At 42.1% G+C, this 19,084-nt stretch overlaps 1 protein-coding gene across 4 annotated transcripts; it reads right to left on the bottom strand.

The window, feature by feature from the left end:
• On the bottom strand, nucleotides 1-18,765 carry LOC135520892 (atlastin-2-like). Of its 4 annotated transcripts, XM_064946739.1 has the most exons (15): nucleotides 18,686-18,754; nucleotides 13,573-13,696; nucleotides 10,409-10,683; nucleotides 8,295-8,429; nucleotides 7,811-7,915; nucleotides 7,354-7,404; nucleotides 6,715-6,771; nucleotides 6,407-6,499; nucleotides 5,895-6,033; nucleotides 5,186-5,313; nucleotides 4,629-4,685; nucleotides 4,060-4,131; nucleotides 2,329-2,760; nucleotides 1,689-1,703; nucleotides 1-1,575 (listed from the first exon to the last, which is right to left on the bottom strand). In XM_064946739.1, exons 2-15 carry the CDS (start codon nucleotides 13,661-13,663, stop codon nucleotides 1,465-1,467), a joined length of 1,761 nt encoding a protein of 586 aa, XP_064802811.1. In that variant the 5' UTR covers nucleotides 13,664-13,696; nucleotides 18,686-18,754; the 3' UTR covers nucleotides 1-1,464. The 4 variants fall into 4 exon arrangements, with proteins under 4 accessions (XP_064802811.1, XP_064802795.1, XP_064802821.1 ...); XM_064946723.1 differs by having other exon boundaries at nucleotides 1-1,703; XM_064946749.1 differs by lacking the exon at nucleotides 1,689-1,703.
• Nucleotides 18,766-19,084: the final 319 nt, after the last annotated feature.

Here is a 19,084-nt window from a genome sequence, read left to right as displayed (position 1 = left end):
TACTGTGGTATTATTTTAATCTTGTTTTGAAAAATAAATTAACGAAAACTTTAAACTGCAACAGAAGACAAATTAAGTTAACAAACATTTGTCAGCAGGGGTGGAATTGCAGTGCTCAATGTGGATTACTTTACAAATGTATATAAAAAATAATTTATTGGACACACAAATTCAATCATTTAAATACAGTAAACTGCACAGTGGCCTACCACAACCATTGCTCTTCCAGCTACAAAAAAGGTATAGAAAATGTATTTATATATGTATATTTCGTACACATGCCCCATTTTGGATGAGTAAAAAAAAAAAAAAAAAAAAAAAACTGTACAAAACAGCACATTGGTGGTAATGGTCTGGATGGAATAATTTCAACAGAATAACAATTCTAATACTAGAATAGAAATATACAAAATGATTCATCTTAAGAGCAACTGGTTGAGAGATGTGAGGGGAGGGTGATACTGAACTGATAAGCAGGCAGTGGTTGTTCTTACATTGATTGTTATCTATTCACTCAGACAAGTGGGAAGGAAAACAAGAAAGGTCTTACAGAAAAGACGAGTAAATTGTGGTTTAAACAGACCTCTAAATGCTGCCTGTCCCAGACAACCACAAACTACTGAGCTGAAAAATGTCCTGCTTAAATATTGCCACAAAATGTCCTGTCACTATAACAATCAGTTTCCATGAGGGGGGATGGATCTCACAAGACATCCAATCAGCAGTCTGATCAAGGAAAAAGAGGCGGGCTCATCATTCCCCGCACTGCTAACCGCTCGTAATGCCGCCTTCTCATTGGGTGCCCGAGTTAGTTGACAAGCAGCTATGACCAATTACAGAGGGTAAAGCTGTAAACTTTGGTTCTACGGGCAGGTTGGCAATGTTAGTGTGGGAAGCGGACCGTCGGTCACTCATTTACTTGGCGTGTTGCGACACCTGCTTGCTCAGACAAGCAGAGACTGTTGACCACACTCAGCCTAATGTTATCCTCCATATAGTGATCGCCCAGAGGCTTCAACACCTGGGGAGAGAGACAAGAGCGGTGGGAAAGACAAAAGGAGGAGAGGGGGTGACAGATGAAAGGAAGTGGGGGAAAAATAGAATAAAACCAACTGGAGGTGGAGTGAAAGGAGCAAGGAAAGCAAGCTTAATTTGTTCGTTAGTACGTTCATCCATACCAAAAATGGAAATCGTGACAGCTAATCATGCACACACGTGATAAAACTTAAGCACCCAATGTCACCCTTAACCTCTTAATCCCCTCAACATGTAATGAGAAAACAAATCAACCATGAAAGTGCCAACCTGTACTCTACATTTGTGGTGAGAACCAGGTATAAAATTCAGTTTTTAAATTCTAAACCAGCATGGCATGGGGACCACGAGCTATCAAAAAAGAAAACATTTATATATAGTCCTAAAATGGACACTGGAAACCAAGCGAAGGGGGAAAACCGGCAGGGGCTAGTTTTTCTTCTTGACATTGTTGTTGGAGGCCAGTCTCGTTCTCTGGGTCGTTATCAAGGAATCCAACTGGACTCGACTCCTCGCCACCTCAAAGAGTTTGGAAAGTATCTGAAAACAAGGCAAGGGAAGTATTGTGGCCATGTTAATGACATTAGTAGTGACGTATTTTTGCCTCCAAAATGACAAAAGATGGAGCCTTTCTTCCCCTCCGTCCACCTCACCTTTCGTGGAGTCCTCTGTGGCAAGCACAAAATAAAAAAATAAAATAAAAAAGATGGAACACTAATTAGTGGGGGAAGTAGTGAGAGAGGCGTCCCAATTCTCTACCCTTCTACCAAAGTGTGCACGTGCACCCTCCCTCAGGTTTAACAATGGTTGAAACTCCCTCCAGGCAACGCTTACACTAATACATGTATTTTAAGTGGCGGGTGCACACTTCTGGGCAAAGGGTAAAGAATCAGGGTTCAACCAGAGAGACAAAGACATATAAGGAACCACATTTTGGGCTGATAAGGAAATTCTGGTTTGAGAGAGAAAAGAGGTGTGACAATGTGATTCACCAAAACATTCAGATAGGTAAGGAAAAGAACAGGAGAAAGAGTTTGGGAGCAAACACTCTGTGAAAGAGTAAGCAGGAAGGGGGACATGGGGTGAGACAGGAAAAGAAAAGGGAAGAGAGTAGAAAGGAAAAGGGCGAAAGGGAGCGGGAAAAAAATGTATACATTAAAAGGGAGATGAGAGGCGTAGAAATAGGAGTGAAAGAGCCCAAGCAAAAGAGAAACAGAACATGCATAATAGTCTGATCAAGAGACGTGCCGCAGGCATTTCTTCCACCCTAACCTCCACTCCCGGATCACCCACCTGCTCCCACAGGGTCTCGGCCACCTGGTCGATGACGCTGCCCACCTCGCGGAACTCGCCGGAATACTTCACATAGGCCCATAGGCAGAGTGCAGCCAGTGCCACGCCCATAATGAGATTACAAACCATGGCCACTGTGTTGATGCCCAGAAAGCCCGTGACCAGCGACGCCACGTACATGGCGAACATGACGACGAAGAGAGTGGCTGGCGTGCGCGCCGCGTAGAAGATGTTCTTGCCATCGTTGTGCTTGATGAAGTTTGTGAAGGCCTCGTCCAGCTCTGCTTCAAGCTGCTCCTGGTAGCACCGGCAGAAGTCCTCGCCGCCCATTTTCTTGACCGAGCGAAAGTGTTTGACTGCCACCTGCCGCAGGTTCGAGTGGCCACGCTCCAGTTGATCGGGGGCCATGTAGGGCTTGTCGCCTCCGCAAACCTGGGAGAAAGGGGAGTTCGCTATGAGGGACACACATATACTGCAACTCATTTACTTATTGAATATTCAGTGTCTTATGTCCATATGGGCTGGGCATATGACAGATGCAAGAACATTTCCGATCGCAAATCAACCCCCTAGTATAGACATCTCTTTGCCCCTCAGATCTGGGAGAACTGCACTTAACAAAAAATAAAATATCCAAGAAATGTTCCATACAAAGCTTATTTCACTCAAATTTGTTTACATCCCTGTTAGTGAGCATTTCTCCATTACCAAGATAATCCATCCACCTGACAGGTGTGGCATATCAAGAAGCTGATTAAACAGCATGATCATTACACACAGGTGCAACTTGTGTTGGGAACAATAAAAGGCTATTAAACTGTGCAGTTTTGTCACAACAGTGCCACATATGTTTCAAGTTTTAGAAAGCGTGCAATTGGCATGCTGACTGCAGGAATGTCCACCAGAGCTGTTAACAGAGAATGTCATGTTTATTTCTCCACCATAAGCAGGCTCTTGTCGTTTTAGAGAATTTGACAGTACGGTCAAGCTTCACAACCGCAGACCACATGTAACCACGCCAGCCCAGGACCTCCACATCCGGCTTCTTCACTTGTGGGATCGTCTGAGACCAGCCACACAAACAGCTGATGAAACTGAGGAGTATTTCTGTCTGTAATAAAGCCCTTGTAGGGAAAAACTAATTCTGATTGGCAGTGCCTAGCTCCCCATGTGTGTGTGTGGGGGGGGGGGGGGGGCTTATTGCCCTCACAGGCCCACCCATGACTGCGCCCCTGCTCAGTCATGTGATATCCACAGATTAGGGCTTAATAAATGTATTTAAATTAACCGATTACCTTATATGAACTGTAACTCAGTAAAATCATTGAAAATGTTGCATGTTGCGTTTATATTTTTGTTCAGTATAGAGCAATACAGAAGAAACAATTTAAGAGTGTACATCTTGCACACCAGACTACAAAGGGGTGCTATACACGGGACTAAATCAACAAAATCCTTTCAGATCTACAAGGAGTCATCACATATCTCGATGTGGGCGCTAGGAGGGCACAACTTTGCTGGGAGCAAAAACAGAGCTATTTACAGAGTTTATTTAGAGCCGTCTAATTAAGATGTGGTTAAATGAACAAAAAAAGCTTTACAACTGAATCAGAGTATAACGTAGCTAGTAACATGCCACAATTCATCTGCACAGGTGTAAACGCTTCGACTGCTTTTAGTAGTCAGATGCTAAATTGGATGCTTAAAACTGAAAGTTAATTGTTCAATTACCTTCTCCATGCCTTTGTTGTAAATGTCTTTTGCTCCTGCAACAGCTGCAAGGTTGTTGGCTTCAGCCGTTGCCTAGGTGACAGCGGAAGAAAGCAGAGGGGAAAACGCAGCCGTCCTGAGATTAGGTCCCTTTGGTGCATCAACATTAAACATACGCATGAAATTCTACTCAAGTTTTAAAGAGGCTAAGGACCCTCTAAATAGACAAATCTTGGTCAGAAAGGGGCACACTTACCCACGCCCATGAGTAAAAGCATATATTGTTTGCTAATCGCTCATTGACCAGGTGTCATAAACGGTATCATAAGGTCTAAAAGGCTTTGGGACACCACGAATGTTCATGCTACACAATACATTTGATCAACGACAAGTGAAAACATGAGCATGCTTCAGGGTTGTATTTACAAGAACATTTTGCAACAGAAAACAAAACAAGATGTTTTAATTGGACAAATTCAGGCACTACCTCTCAGTTTTACCCCAGTATCAAACTATTTTATTAAATTTCGTAACACAATCCAGTCATTTGTTAGGGGAATGTATCATTGACTATCTGGAGAGTTAACTACCTGTAACATTGACTTGGGATGAGGCAGCTCCTCCCCTTGGTATATTTTCATGTATGCCTGTGCCGAAAAAAGAAAAACAACAAAAAAACCATCAAAAGGTATTAAAGAGGAAAGGCATAGGGAAGGGAAAAAAGGTATATAAAAGGAGAGGTATATAGTAAATCATATTTTATTGGTCACATATCTAGCAGATGTTATTGCGGGTGTAGCGAAATACTTGTGTTCCTAGCTCCAGCAGTGCAGTAATATCTAATAATACACACAAATCTCAAATGGAAAGAACAAAATTAAGATATACATATTAAAACGAGCAATGCCAAAGTGGCATTGACTAGAATACAGTATATACATATAAAATGAGTAAAACAGTTTGTAAACATTAAAGTGACCAGTGATTCCATGTCTATGTACATAGGGCAGCATCCTCGAAGGTGTAGGGTTGAGTAACCAGGTGGTAGCCGGCTAGTGACAGTGACTAAGTTCAGGGCACTTGATAGAGGCCGGCTAATGATGGCAAGGTATAAGCTCAGAAGGAATGTTTGAAACGATCGACTTACTTTGAAATACTGTACAAGGTCTCGGCACGTCACTTTGGATCCTCCGATTTCTTTCTCCACCAAGTTCTTCGGGGACAACAAGATTGGCACTAGGTTGACGAGCTCAGTCTTGAAATTATCATCAATATCTAGAGGGAGTAACAAGTGGGAAATGCATTTCTTTATTAAGAAAGGTCTGTTGACATTTCTCTTTTAAACCAGTGAAAATTGACCAACCGCCACCTGACCTTAAATGCAACTATAAAGGCAAACATGTTATAACTTTGAAAGATTACCTTTGTATTGTAATTGATCGCATTTATGTAGCACTTTTCTAAAATCCAAGAATACAAGTCTACAGTGAACCATGTTCCCTATGCACACCTGGATATGAGATAATTGAATACATATAGCGTTATGGTAATTACTTCACCTTACCTTCTGATTGCCTTGGAGGAAATCTGACCATAATGCTTAGACCTATCCAATCGCTTCAGATCTACAGGAGTGCCTTGGGGTAGGTGCTGGTTTATTTGGAATTGACAGAGTTGGCTAAGGGGTACTTTGACTAAAGCCTGTTTCAGCATGGGCAGCGCCCTTTTACTGAAGTAAAAGAGGAAATTTACTATTTTAAAATAGAGATGGCCCTCAAAGGCACTGTTCATGCTCTCAGAGATAGGTGTGCAATCTTTCCACAAGAATAATTTAGCAACCTTTTCCTATAGCGTACCTGTGAGTCTGCCATCAAAGTTGGGGTTGGTGGCCACCTTGAGGCCGGGGTGGGGCAGGAGGAAGCAGCCAATGTTAGAGAAGCAGGAGTGGATGTGCTTCCTGACATTCTGCAGCTCCTCATGCTGGTTCTGTTTCACCTGCAAACAGTGGAGAGACTCTTGCTTATTCAAGTAAATGGTTGGACAAATATTTGTTTGAATTAGCCCCGTCTCAGATCGGTTTGTGCCAAAACACTGATGAAGGCAGCATAGCTGTCGGAGTGTTGGCTTCCATTTCATTTATTCCTTCAGAACCCTTGTGGGCAGCTTTTATTTTCCATGTGCTGTACAGCCGACTACTGGTCGTTGTCATAACATTGTCCATAGGTGTTGGCACGACTGCGCAAACAAACAGGCTGTTTGAACAGTGAATGCATAATTAGAATGTGTGTAAGTGCTTTAGTTCCTGAAATGTCAGAAGTTAAAGCTCTGATTTTCTTAAAACAAATGGAGCAAGTGAAAAAATGCGTACTTGTAATCTCTTCTCCAGGAAACTCTTCCCTCCGTCCAAGCCATAGGGATGCTCGTAAGGGTAGCTCCAGTCTCTTATAAGAAACATTAAAGTCTTGTGGAAGGACATTAAGGAATAAATATTAAAGATACTATAGGACTATAGACTTTTCACAAAGTGTCAAGTAATGGCAGCCATATTGAAATAAGACTAGAGATGCCTATTAGCACCATCACAATTACTTACAAATCTCCTCTTCATTATTATCCAATGAGAAATGCGTTGCAGGCCATTCATTCAGGAAAGGCAGCAGAAAAATGTGACAATACCTGAAAGGGTTTCTCATAGATTTCCTCCAAGGCCAGCCTTCCATATTCGGTAAAGAGCTAGGTAGGGAAAAACAAAAGTCAGCTATAAATCAGAGTAATACTCCACGTCCCCGTCAAAAAGGTCAACAGTCAGTCAAACAATCTATTAATAACAACGAGAAGTCTTGCAGCTGACATGCCGTCTAATAGGACAGTGATGTCAATAACACGCCTCATTTAAGAGTCTTCTGTTGAGTAGGTTTTTAGAGAGGCTATATATATATAACTTTTGCTTCTAGGGGTGCTCGAGCCAAAAGGGGTACCCTGTTTCAGTCACATTAAGTCAATTTGAAGTTCATTTAGCAATTAAAAACATCCATTGTGTATCTTTAACAAGGGAGGAAGCAGCTATACACTTCCATACAAGTGCTCTACTTATGACCCACTAAGTACAATAGTTCCAATTGCATGGATGACAATCAAAGGAATATCATGTAGACATTTCCCCCTGGAGAGCTATGATATAACACAGTAAAGATCCTTTTCAAGTTACAGCATCTGTTCGTGGAGTTCAATGTCCAAAGCTCATGGCCAAAGCAGTGTTGAAGATTGTAAGTACACCATCCAAAACAATCCAAACACGCGCGTGCACACACACACCTGGAGATGTTGAAGGTCATCTTCTTGCACATTCTGAGACAAGTTGTAAACCTAACGGGTGACAAATCATCAAAACATCAATAACGTGTACTAAAGTCCAGAGATCACACTTTCAAATCAATGTTTTGCATGAATTGAAAAGTTGGTATGGGGAGGAGGAAAGTCTGGTATTGTCAGTCTAGAACTAGCACATGACAACAACTTCATAAACTGTATTTAAAATGCACGAAGTCTCACGAAAATGTCTAATTTTTCAATTCCTCAAACCTGATACTTACTGGCAAAAGGGGTATAGCAAGAGTGGCATTCCTCGTCCAAACAGCCTATAGTCACCCAGTTCCCTATTATTGATTTTTTCAATAATGGCAATTAAACATACGCAGTGTAGAACTCCCCTACTTCAAGTAATGAATACCTTAATATAAACGGTACACAACACTGAGGGGGAGTGTCATACCTGTACAGAGCTGGTCATGGTGCTCAACGCAAACAGTGTCGCACAATCTTTGATGGTTGATTGGCTGTCGAAAGCCCCCTGTGTGTCGATTAGAAGAACCGCAACCTTTCAGAGAATGGATAAATCAATTACAAAGTCATATTCTTCACCAATCAAGGGGTATTAAATCAGTTGAAATAACCAATGGACAACTGGAAATTTGAAATCTTGTCGTTAAAAGGGACATTGCACTCCAAAATCAAAGTTCGTAAATCTGTTTTATAAATCCAGCTATATGCCGCAATCCAAAGTGAACGGAGACGATAAACGGCATATAATTTCCACATTTTGCTTCACAACTGATGGCGTTTAATATGGACTCATCGTTTTAGTGGTCTGAAAATATCAGAAACTTTACTTTTGGAGAGCAAGGTCTTAAAAACAATTCAACATTAGTTGGGAGAAAATGTGTGCCCATCCAAGGGAAAAGAAACTTTGTATTTACCCTGCTCCCGTCTGGCTTGTCCACCACAAACACGTCGCTCCATGCCAGGATGCCCGTGGTCTCCCTCTCGCAGCCCCCCCGCCAGGTGAAGCCTGTCAGTGGCTCCTCGTGCCCACCCAGCCAGGAGCAGGATGTCTGAAAGGACAAAGAGGACAAAGCAGGAGATTGAAGATCATATGAGCCATGTAGCTACAGTGCCACACCTCTGGTTGACTGAAGCAGTCCTCTCTGGCCTTGCCCAGAAACAACCTCTAGCCATTTCCCCTAGACAATTCATTTAAACCTGAAAGGTATAAGCGAGCAATATGGTCCAGTCCCTACCAAGACTATTAGAGGGCAAGAAATACCACAGTACCTGCTTATACCCATCAGATGTATTCCAGATATGCATGAAGTGTCTAGGGGGATAGGTATTTTTACTTATTGAACTCCCCTAACCCAGACCCTCCTGTTTGTTAGCATACTTGAGTTGCATATTGATGGCGATCCCGCTCAAACCGAGGGCCACACACAAAAGCAGCCTTTATTCCCGGAATAAAGGGCAGAGTTCTTGCAAAAGCAGGCCACAGTCCCAAGCATTGTGCTATCCAAAAATCAGCTTTAAGCACAGCTCAAACGGATTATGGTCATCCCCCTAAACAAGTTATGAACAGCGAAAGGTAATTAACTGACAAGGGTTTAGCAAGTTGTGGCAGAAATCCTGATAGGGAGTAAACTTAAGTGTCCGATGAATGGCATGAATGAATTCCTCGCAGCTCTTAACAGTTTCACTTTCAGTGAAAAGTATGAGGACAATGTTTTCAAGATCATTTCTGGTTAGTTGTGTGATTTGATCTAACAAGTTTGTTTGAAGTCCATCCTTGTAAAATGTTCTATCAGGGCCAATGGAGTGTCCTGAAAGTCCTACTTGTTCAAAGGACACTCATGTTAGCAGATGTCCCAAAGCACTGCCAAGTAGCCCAACAGGCAACATTTTCAATAAGTGCCACTGGATCATTTCACAGCACAGCTGCAGCTCTTCAATGCAGCGAAATCCCACAGGTCACAAAGCACTCAGACCCACATTAAGTTCACCAGACATGTGACATGAGCCGTGCTACTGTTCTCACAGGGGTTTGACATCAATTTCTTCGGTCGGGGCAAGTAGACCAGAAGTCTACTGGCCGCCAAGTGAATTTCTACTTGGAAATCAACTGACGTCTATCTACTTAGCCAAAAGCATGAGTTTATGTGTTCCAGACTGGCGGGTTGAGAGCCTGTGTTTGCATTGCTTTCCTGTGTATTTCCATACTTGGTGGGTCAGAGCATGTGTGTTGTCCGTATAGACTGCACACTAACACACGTGGCCACTTAAGTGTTTTTAAATTGTATATGCCTTAATGTAGCTGACCCCAGGAAGTGTCCTAAATACAACTAATTCTACATGTAACAATGCATGCCTATGTAGTATATGTACAATGTACATATAGTACATAAGCCTGGGTGTTCCCTCTCCTGGTTGTAAGTCATGTATTAAAGCCCATTTATAGATAAATAAATGCTGCAGTAGCATATTTCCGTTTTCAAAACCGTTTCATAGCTGGTAAATTAATCGCAAAAGTCAGAGCTACGAATCCTATAGCCTATCCCAACCTAGTGTTGCAACACTGCCTGGCTGGGGGCTGTGCACACGTGAAGAGCTGAGTGAAAGATACATTTTTAGAAGCACTGGTACAGGCATAAAAGTACGTCTAATTTACTTGGAATGAAAGTCTACCGAAGTGAGACTTTGTACTTGTGTTTCTTGGCTATTTACATTGTTTTGTTCACAACCTTTTCTATGTTTGTTTCAATTGCTAGGGAAGACAAGACAACGCAGCTACTAGTCAGACTCAATCTCACAGGCAGAAACCATTGCATTACCATGGTAACCTGTGACAAACATTAAATCATGTACCACATTACTAGTAATACATTTGTTGTTTTAGAAAGATTACAACGCATGCACATCTATTTTACTGGGTTTTGTTGGTGTAATTTGAGTAAAAAAAACTTTTAACAGTGGCTGTTGGAGTTCATTTTAGGCCCTGATTGTACATGTAGGCTGTACAAGGAACACTTGTGTATAGCCTCACCTGGTTGTACATGAAGCGCAGCATGAAGTCCAGCAGGAAGGACTTGCCCTTGCGGAAGGCACCGGCCACCGACACCACCACCACGTTGAGGTCGCGCACATGCTCCTGCAGCAGGATGCGCTCCAGCGCCGCCTCGTCGAGCTCAAAGGCGTGGTCGTCCTCGTGAGCCACAACGATCTGTACCGGCCTGGCCGACAACGCATCTTCCTCCGACAACAGGGCCTTCTCTTCCTCAGGGCTCATCTTATGAGGCACATCCTCCACCCCATGCTCACCTGGGAGAGATGTTTAGGATCATTAAAGGGAAGGTCCTCAATTTATAACTTAAGAGGTCAACCTCCCAAATCAGAGTTTAACAATTTCAAACCTGAAAGTGGTTACTACACAGAGATACCTGCATATGCCAACTAGTTCATCCACAATATAAATTCAACTGTGTTACTTTAACTTAATTTTTGGGGCATATTAACTCATTACGTTTTCCACTCAGTGATGCTAAGACTAATATGTAGCCATGTTAAACCTATCTAGTCTAAACCTTGGGTTAATGGAACAAGGCCAAATCTTGGAACTATAATATCCATTTAAAAATATCAAAAAGGTACTCTGCAGATTCCGGGATGTCAAAGATTCTTTTGTTTTCTAAATATAGTGTTAGCTAGCAGCAAGTTGGTGTGTCTGGTTGCCTTTCTGCTTCCTGTTTTTCTACGGTGTGGTTTAGACCGGTAGTCTATGTCTGAGAGACGCCCGCTCTGATCACACCAGTAAGGTCCTTGGAAGAGATTAAAATAATTTTATTTGTGGGAACCGTCCCGTCAAACAGCAGACTGCAGTCATATCAATAATGGGTCCCAGTCATAAGTCACAAGCTTTGATGTCAAAAGGTTCTTGACTTCAGACATGTCAGTATGCCAAAGTAAAAACATTCAAGTCAAACGATAGGAGAGCAGCAATCATGAGTAGGCCTAAATGACTATCATGAATCTTTTATGGATGCAATTCAATGAAGAACTACAATATATGCTGATATTCTCTTAATAGTTGAGCTGCTCTTTGGGTGAAACATCTGAAAGAATACAGTCTGTACCATACGCTCCCTGAAATGCACAACAGGAAACAAAGTGGCAGGAACTGGGCTGCCAAGTTTGCAGTTTGCGAAGGGGTATGAAACAAACAGTGGTTAGAGCAGTTAGAACAAAAACACACACACACACACACACACACACACACCTACCTAGCAGGCAGACTGTGCAGCCCTGCCAGCGCTACATCAGTCGGCCTCCCCTGCCAAATTCTTTCATTAATAAAGACAGAGAGCTCCTCCCAAGGACAGTCAGCCCATTGGGAGAGGGGGATCATAATGAGGGGCACACGCAGCCACCCTCACCACATTACAGAAGACAACACTGCAGTCATCACCGGCCAGTCAGAAAGCAAGACAAATAAAGCCCTGTCATTTCAGACTAGGTCAGCATAACACGAGCGTGACATTTAAGGGGTTTTAAAGGCAAAGCAACCAGTCGTGCTAATTGCTATGCTAATTGAATAACTTGTTAAACATCTACACAACAAGCAACTGTTCATCATAGCCATGGCCTTGACTGACCACCATGACCGAACGCTTCGTATAAATAATAATGCCTTGTGCTGCAGTACCGAAACTGTAGGACTTAATATGGGCAATAAGAATGCTTGATTGGGCACCTCAATGGGCATCTATTAGAATGTTAAACTAAATACAAGTTTCAGACTAGGGCACAGCAGGTAACATCTGGACAACTCCTAGACAAACCTAAACCTGTACTAAAAAGCATGTTCAATGCAAAAGCCTGTGGGCGGAAAACGTCCGTGTAGGCATAGGCCTAAACCTAGTGCAGCACCGGATTGGGCATCCACGGTCTTGGAGAGTTCAAAGTGTGTGCAGGTCTTTCTTCATGACCAGCACTAGCTAAACGCACCTGGAGTCGCATTGTTACAGCTGGAATGGAACAAAAGCCTACACACACTGCAGCCCTCAAGGAACCCTAATCTAGAATAACAGCCAGAGGATGACCATTCACAATGTCTCCATTTGGCTAGGCTGCATTACGAACTTGAAAGCGTAATCACTATCGTCCGTCCCGGTCTACACCATCTTCAGAGTCCTGAAAGGACTGAATGGGTTTAGGCCTACACCATATCTGGCTGAGCAATATGGCTTTCAGATTACAGGGGGAGTTGGACTGAAAAAGGGTTAGTAGATGGAAGGGAAGATTTAAGATTGATTCGACCCAGTTTTTCAAAAAACCGACCCAGTTTTTCAAAAAACCGACCCAGTTTTTCAAAAAACATGTGAACCCATTGGTTCTAACAGCCTATGAGGATAGACATGAAGAGGATAGAAGCTTGTTTGGCCAAATTAGCAGCTGGAAGCCAATGCTGTTGGGAGGAGCAAGTGATGAATGATCTGACTAGGTACAGGATGAGAGAGTTCATGGCTCAGGAAGACTTGCTGCATTATTTTGAGCGCTTTGGTCATATACCAACATGTTATCATGCCAAACGTCAGGGGACCAGCCTAGAGCACTCAAATATGCGAGTGACTCAAATATCTCAAGAGTCTTCAACTATAAGATGCTTTTTGAGGTCTCCTAGCAGTTTCGTTGAGAAACTACAGCAAGCACACTGGTTTTGTTTGGAACAACACCAGCATCCCCACCATCACACAATTTGTTGTTTATGCAATCCAAAAACAGCTCATAATAAATCACAATTTGATAGCTTGTTCTATTGCCAAGTTATAAAATACGATCTTATTGTTTGGTTTCTCTGAATTGCCCGGTGAAAGCGTATTGCAATTTCAGTGTGCATAGAAAGGAGTCATGCGTGCATTAGGCAGTGGACTGGGGCAAGAAAAAGAAAACTATAGTTATAGGGACATTAATTTTGACAAACCATCATATTGCTTTGATAATATTGCCATATTATTTTTGCGCTATTTGGCTGTACTTGCACCAAAACTCCAGTATTCTTCCTTCATAGCTTGTTCTCCATCTTTTTAAATAGTGAACCAATATGTTTCCAACACTTATTTCCAAGACTGATTTTCTCATGGTTCTCTGGTCCCTCTGCAGCAGACATATAGTGATCAATAGCCCGTTTGGAACATCCATTGCAATACATACTGTATCGGCACCTGTGACACACCACCCCAGACCATGACAGACCCTTCACATCGATCCCGCTCCAGAGTACAGGCCTCAGTGTAGCGCTCATTGCGTCGACGAAAAACAAATCCAACCATCACACCTGGTGAGACAAAAACACAACTCGTCAGTGAAGAGCACTTTTTGCCAGTCCTGTCTGGTCCAGCGACTGTGGGTTTGTACCCATAGGACATTGTTGCCGGTGATGTCTGGTGAGGACCTGCCTTACAACAGGCCTACAAGCCCTCAGTCAAGCCCCTCTCAGCCTACTGTGGACAGTCTGAGCACTGACAGAGGGAATGTGCATTCCTGCTGTAACTCGGGCAGTTGTTTCCATCCTGTACATGTCCCACATGTGTGATGTTTGGATGTATCGATCCTGTGCAGGTGTTGTTACACGTGGTCTGCCACTGCGAGGACAATCAGCTGTCCGTCCTGTCTCCCTGTAGCACGGTCTTAGGCATCTCACAGTACGGACATTGGAATTTATTGCCCTGGCCAGATCTGCAGTCCTTATGCCTCCTTGCAGCATGCCTAATGCACGTTCACACAGATGAGCAGGGACCCTGGGCATCTTTCTTTTGTTGTATTTCAGAGTCAGTAGGAAGGCCTCTTTAGTGGCCTAGGTTTTAATTGCCTACCGTCTGTAAGCTGTTAGTGTCTCAACGACCGTTCCACAGGTGCATGTTCATTAATTGTTTATGGTTCATTGAACAAGCATGGGAAACAGTGTTTAAACCCTTTACAATGAAGATCTGTGACGTTTTGGATTTTTACAAATTATCTTTGAAAGACTGGGTCCTGAAAAAGGGACTTTTTTTGTGCTGACTTTAGATACATAGGATCCGATATGATACAAGAACGAGAAGTTTTAGTTTGAAATGATTTGGTGTGATTCGGTTTGATTGAAGAGAGAAAAAAAAAAGTTGATGCACTAACATGTTGCATAAACAAATTTTCCATTCTTAAAAAAAAAAGTTAGAAAATGTGCTGCTAATGGAGCTCATGAGCCGAATCTGTGAGCTGACGTGTGTATAAATGATGTAGGTCTATGGCGTGTGTGTGTCATGATTAATAAACTGGGTGGTTTGAACCCTGAATATTGTTTGGCTGAAAGCCATGGTACAATAGACCGTATACCACGGGTATGACAAAACATTTTGTTTTAATGATCTAATTAAGATGGTAACCTATTCATAATGACAGTAAGGCACCTCAGGGGTTTGCAGTATATGGCCAATATACCACAGCGGCGGTGTCCAGTCACTCTGTATTGCGTTGTGCATAAGAACAGCCCTTAGCCGTGGTATATTGGCCGTATACCACACCACCTCAGGGTTTATTGCTTAATTATGGAGTATGAACCATGTAGGCACCGGATCTGAGCCATAAAGGAGATTAGGCATCTACCACCCCACTACCACTATCAGATATGGGCAGGGGGGCAATTTAGCTGAAATCACTCCCCCACTAATTAACTTGTCATTGTTGCAGATTAAGTGTTTGAGCTAATAATGTACGAATATTTAACATTTACAGATTAGCTATGACATAGCCAATGAATATATAGCACAACTTTGGATTTCACCCCATCTCAAAATCAAATGATTTTGACCGTTTGGAAGTTTAGTGAGCTTATTTTCTCCTACTTTGGCCAGGCAGTTTGCCTCACAGAATGATTACTGTCTTGGTTATGAAATTGTCAACCTTACCCTGTATATCTAAAAACCTGTATACCTTACCCTGTATATCTACATTATACACTGATTATCTAATGCAAAACTACCAAAACTATTGCTGATTGTGAACCTGAACAATCAAAATTATTTCAAATGTTACGCCCCGTTCAACAGGTAGCCTATAGCAGATTAGAGTTGTCTACAGTAGCTTACTTTTATTCCGGTAAAAAACATTTTCAACACAGCATAGATAACAATAACATAGCAACTTACAAGGGTTGTCACTCTAATAAAGCCTAATATTGCACAAGCCATTTCAGCATTTAAAATCTGAAGATGTGCATGATCAGGCTGCCTACCGCATGTTGGTCAGTGCGCAACACTGGGAACAGTTTGACTAGGCTACTGATATTCCCTGGAAGTTGTTTGGCATGCAAAATGCCTTTTAGATCAATGACTCACAGTTACACGCTTAGTTCGATACTGAAGGAGAGGACGCATCAGTTGTCACAAAACATGGTATTTTTTGGAAGGTATACAAGTAATATGTGCAACAAAAAGTGAATTGTGATCTGTAATGTTTCAAAACGATTTTCTGACCGATGCACGATACATTTGTATCTGTTTGGGACCGATGTCCATTAGTGAATCATAACATCCCTAGTGTAGAGTGGGGACTGTTTTTTGAGCCTCGGAAGTGTACCTCATCAAGCCCTTTACCCAAAGGGCATCAATCAAAAAGCATCAACACCAGAGAGAGTTGTCAAGGTGGGGAGAAATGACAGGAGGGATACAATGGTGGCAGTAAACTCTAGGCTGCTGCGTGAAGTGAACAGCAGTCGTGACAAATCTGAGAAATCGATACTGAAATGCCATGAATATGAAGCAAGATATTGGGCAAGATGTGATCTATAACCTGTATGACATCAGAAATAAAAAAAATAATCGAGGCTAGAGTTCAATGGCATTTCAGACGTGCTGGCATGCCTCCCTGCCTACAGTCTAGACTCTAGAGGAATCAACCATTCTTAATGGGTTAGTGCTATGCGGGATTCTTGGGACATCCCTAAACACTAACCTTACAAATTTTAAATTTAAACGTCAATGGGGTAGGGACACTAATCTGTTAAAATCATGCCATAGGTCAAATGGAGCTAACCTAGGCTTTTTATAACCTAGGGCCTGCAATGTTGTTCACTTAGGCCAATGTTCTCTTGCTCACTTATCAGCACTCTGTTCAGATGCATGCGCAGATATCAATGTAGGCTGAAGTTGCATAGACATTGCTCTCGAGTCAGTTTGGTATTTCTCCTACTAATCGTTAAGGTCAGGATTGCTGATCCTAGTCACCATCCTATAGCCAGAGATCTCTTCCGTCAGCAGTTGTCCACTGAGACAGTTGTGTCACAGATAATGCCATGTTAGGATGATACCGGGACTCAGTGTATTGCTAGTCAGTAGGCAGTCTAAGTACAAATTAAAGCATACTCAGGTCGTCATTACTGCAAGGGATGTATGTTGGTTGAGAGGGCAAGCTATGCTAAATGGCTGCTCCAACTAAGCTAGCTAGCTAGCACATAAAATGTTAGCCAAGAGGTGCAAAAGCTTGGCCTAGGTTAAGGGTGGAAATGGGGAGAAAATTGGATAGGAAAACATTTCATTGGATAGCCAGACAGTAGCCTCAAACTTTAGAAACAGGAGATGGGCTCCTGCCCTATCCCAATAATAGCTTTCCTTTTACAAATCTGCCATCCTCTTAATGTCCCATGCTTGGATGGATGGTCAAACGCAGTTCTCTCCTTGTATGGAATTTTTTTTTTTATATTCCTACACCTCTGACCTTGCCTCATTTCAAGAAGTCCAAATTATGTCCAAATTAGCAGAACCAACTTAAAGGAATACTTCAGGATTTCAGCAATGAGGCCCTTTATCTACTTCCCCAGAGTAAGAAAGTTGTGGATACCATATATTTTAATGCAATTTTATATTAGTTTGAAGGAAATTGCTAACTAACATTAACGCATTGACTGGAAGTCTATGGGAATCTGTAGCCAATGCTGGTTAGCATTGGCTCACAAAACAACCTCTAACTTCTTCATACTGGACACATAAAAATGGTATCCAGAAGGTCATTGGACTCTGCGGAAGTAGATAAAGGGCCTCATTGCCAAAAATCACAAAGTATCCATTTAAAACAAGAGCTCAAGCTCACATCCCCTTCAACTCAAGCCATTCCTACAACCCCCAATGCTGGCAATGTTCAAAAACACACCATGCGAGACTACCCTAAACTTGTGCATCAATGCAGCAGGCCTAGGTAAGGTTACAGGAACAACTGCTGCAAGTAAACAAACTTGATCTCTAGGGCTTATAGTGGAAGCAGTTAAAGTGCAATGGCCTACTTCCATGCAGTCAGTATTGAAACAGTTAATGATATAGTAGATGGCAAGGTATCAAGTATGCACAGTATTCCAACATTGATGGTCAACTGCCTAGACAAACTAGCTAGTTAATCCTTGTGAGAGGTTGTGTAAGAGAGTAGATAAGACCAGCTACTACAGCAGCTAACTAACGTCTAGCTGGCCAAATTAATTCCAAGTAGGCAAGGCTACTAGCTAGTTAGCTATTCTGTTTGCAGTAGACTAACGTTAGAGCGTTACCTTCTAACAAACCTCTGTTTAGACAGCTAGCCAACTAAAATAGCTAGCTAGTTACACAAAACACATGTCATTCAGGTCATCATGTACTTAGTCAGATCATTCATTTAAAGCTAGCTAGCTAGCAGTTTACAAGCTCACGATAGCTAACTAACTAGTAACCTTGACTACTTGAAATTAATTTGGCCAGCTATCGAACAATGACATTGACACTTGAAGATTACCATTAGCTTTGACATAAGGTGGTTCATGCCTTCACATACGGTACCAGTGTTGGCTAATGTGGCAAGACATACGGGTAGTTCGCTAGATGGCAAAAAAAAACGAAGATTATCTGGATTTACTAAAACTAGCAAGTAAGACGTAAATGTCAACCAGATAACAAATTAGCTAGCTAGCATTACAAAAAGGAACAGTCAGTAGCCAGTTTATTGTGTAGTGCTAACTTATTATTCCCGGCTAGGTAGGCTTTGACTTTGTGGACTGAAACATTTGGGTTGTCATAATATTTAGTTTCAGTCAGACCCAATCAAGACGTTCATTTTAATTCAACATTTTCTTCCCAAAATTGAAAAGTGATGTTGAGTAGGAAAACGAATAATGGGATGGATGCTCTGCACTGGAACGCGATATAGCGTTCCCTCGTCCGTGATAACGTTAGCTCAGAATGAAACAGAGATATTATCGTCAATCCCACAAAACAACCTAATTATATTTATGTTTAGATATAATTTACAAATTAAGGGTAAATAATACCTTCGTCGAAAGAGTGATTCCGATGCTTCAACCCGCTCTTCTCCGCCATCTTGACCCGTTCAAAATAATCAAATCCAGTTGACGTAAAAACCCCAAACCCCTCCCCTTGTCTCTATCGAGTTCAGACGATGTGGATTTTCCGCAGGGTCCTACATGAATTAATGGAAGATGTAGGAGCATTGTTTGTACTTTGATTGAAAGCCTCAACCTTCTGACTGATTTTTGTTTGGATTATTATGGTCTGATACTGGGCATTGTTCTTGCCATGCAGATACACACACACAAATGCCAAAATAATATTTTGTCTGAAAATACGTTGAATTTATTCAACATCTTTAATGAACATCATGTTGTATGTTCTATTTGATAGTTAGAGATATAGGGTTGAGTTGTCCATGT

Source organism: Oncorhynchus masou, chromosome 4, assembly GCF_036934945.1.
Source record: "Oncorhynchus masou masou isolate Uvic2021 chromosome 4, UVic_Omas_1.1, whole genome shotgun sequence".
In the NCBI taxonomy this organism is placed as follows: domain Eukaryota; kingdom Metazoa; phylum Chordata; class Actinopteri; order Salmoniformes; family Salmonidae; genus Oncorhynchus; species Oncorhynchus masou.
This window is presented reverse-complemented; position numbering and strand designations above follow the sequence as displayed.

What these genes read in the sequence shown, in the direction of transcription:
- LOC135520892 (XM_064946723.1), bottom strand. Translation starts at nt 13,663, where the DNA reads ATGAGCGCTACACTGAGGCCTGTACTCTGGAGCGGGATCGATGTGAAG. An exon ending in ACAAGCCAGACGGGAGCAGG is followed by an intron (nt 7,916 to 8,294) that starts GTAAATACAAAG and finishes ATTCTCTGAAAG; the next exon opens with GTTGCGGTTCTTCTAATCGA. An exon ending in TCTATGAGAAACCCTTTCAG is followed by an intron (nt 6,500 to 6,714) that starts GTATTGTCACAT and finishes TCCTTCCACAAG; the next exon opens with ACTTTAATGTTTCTTATAAG.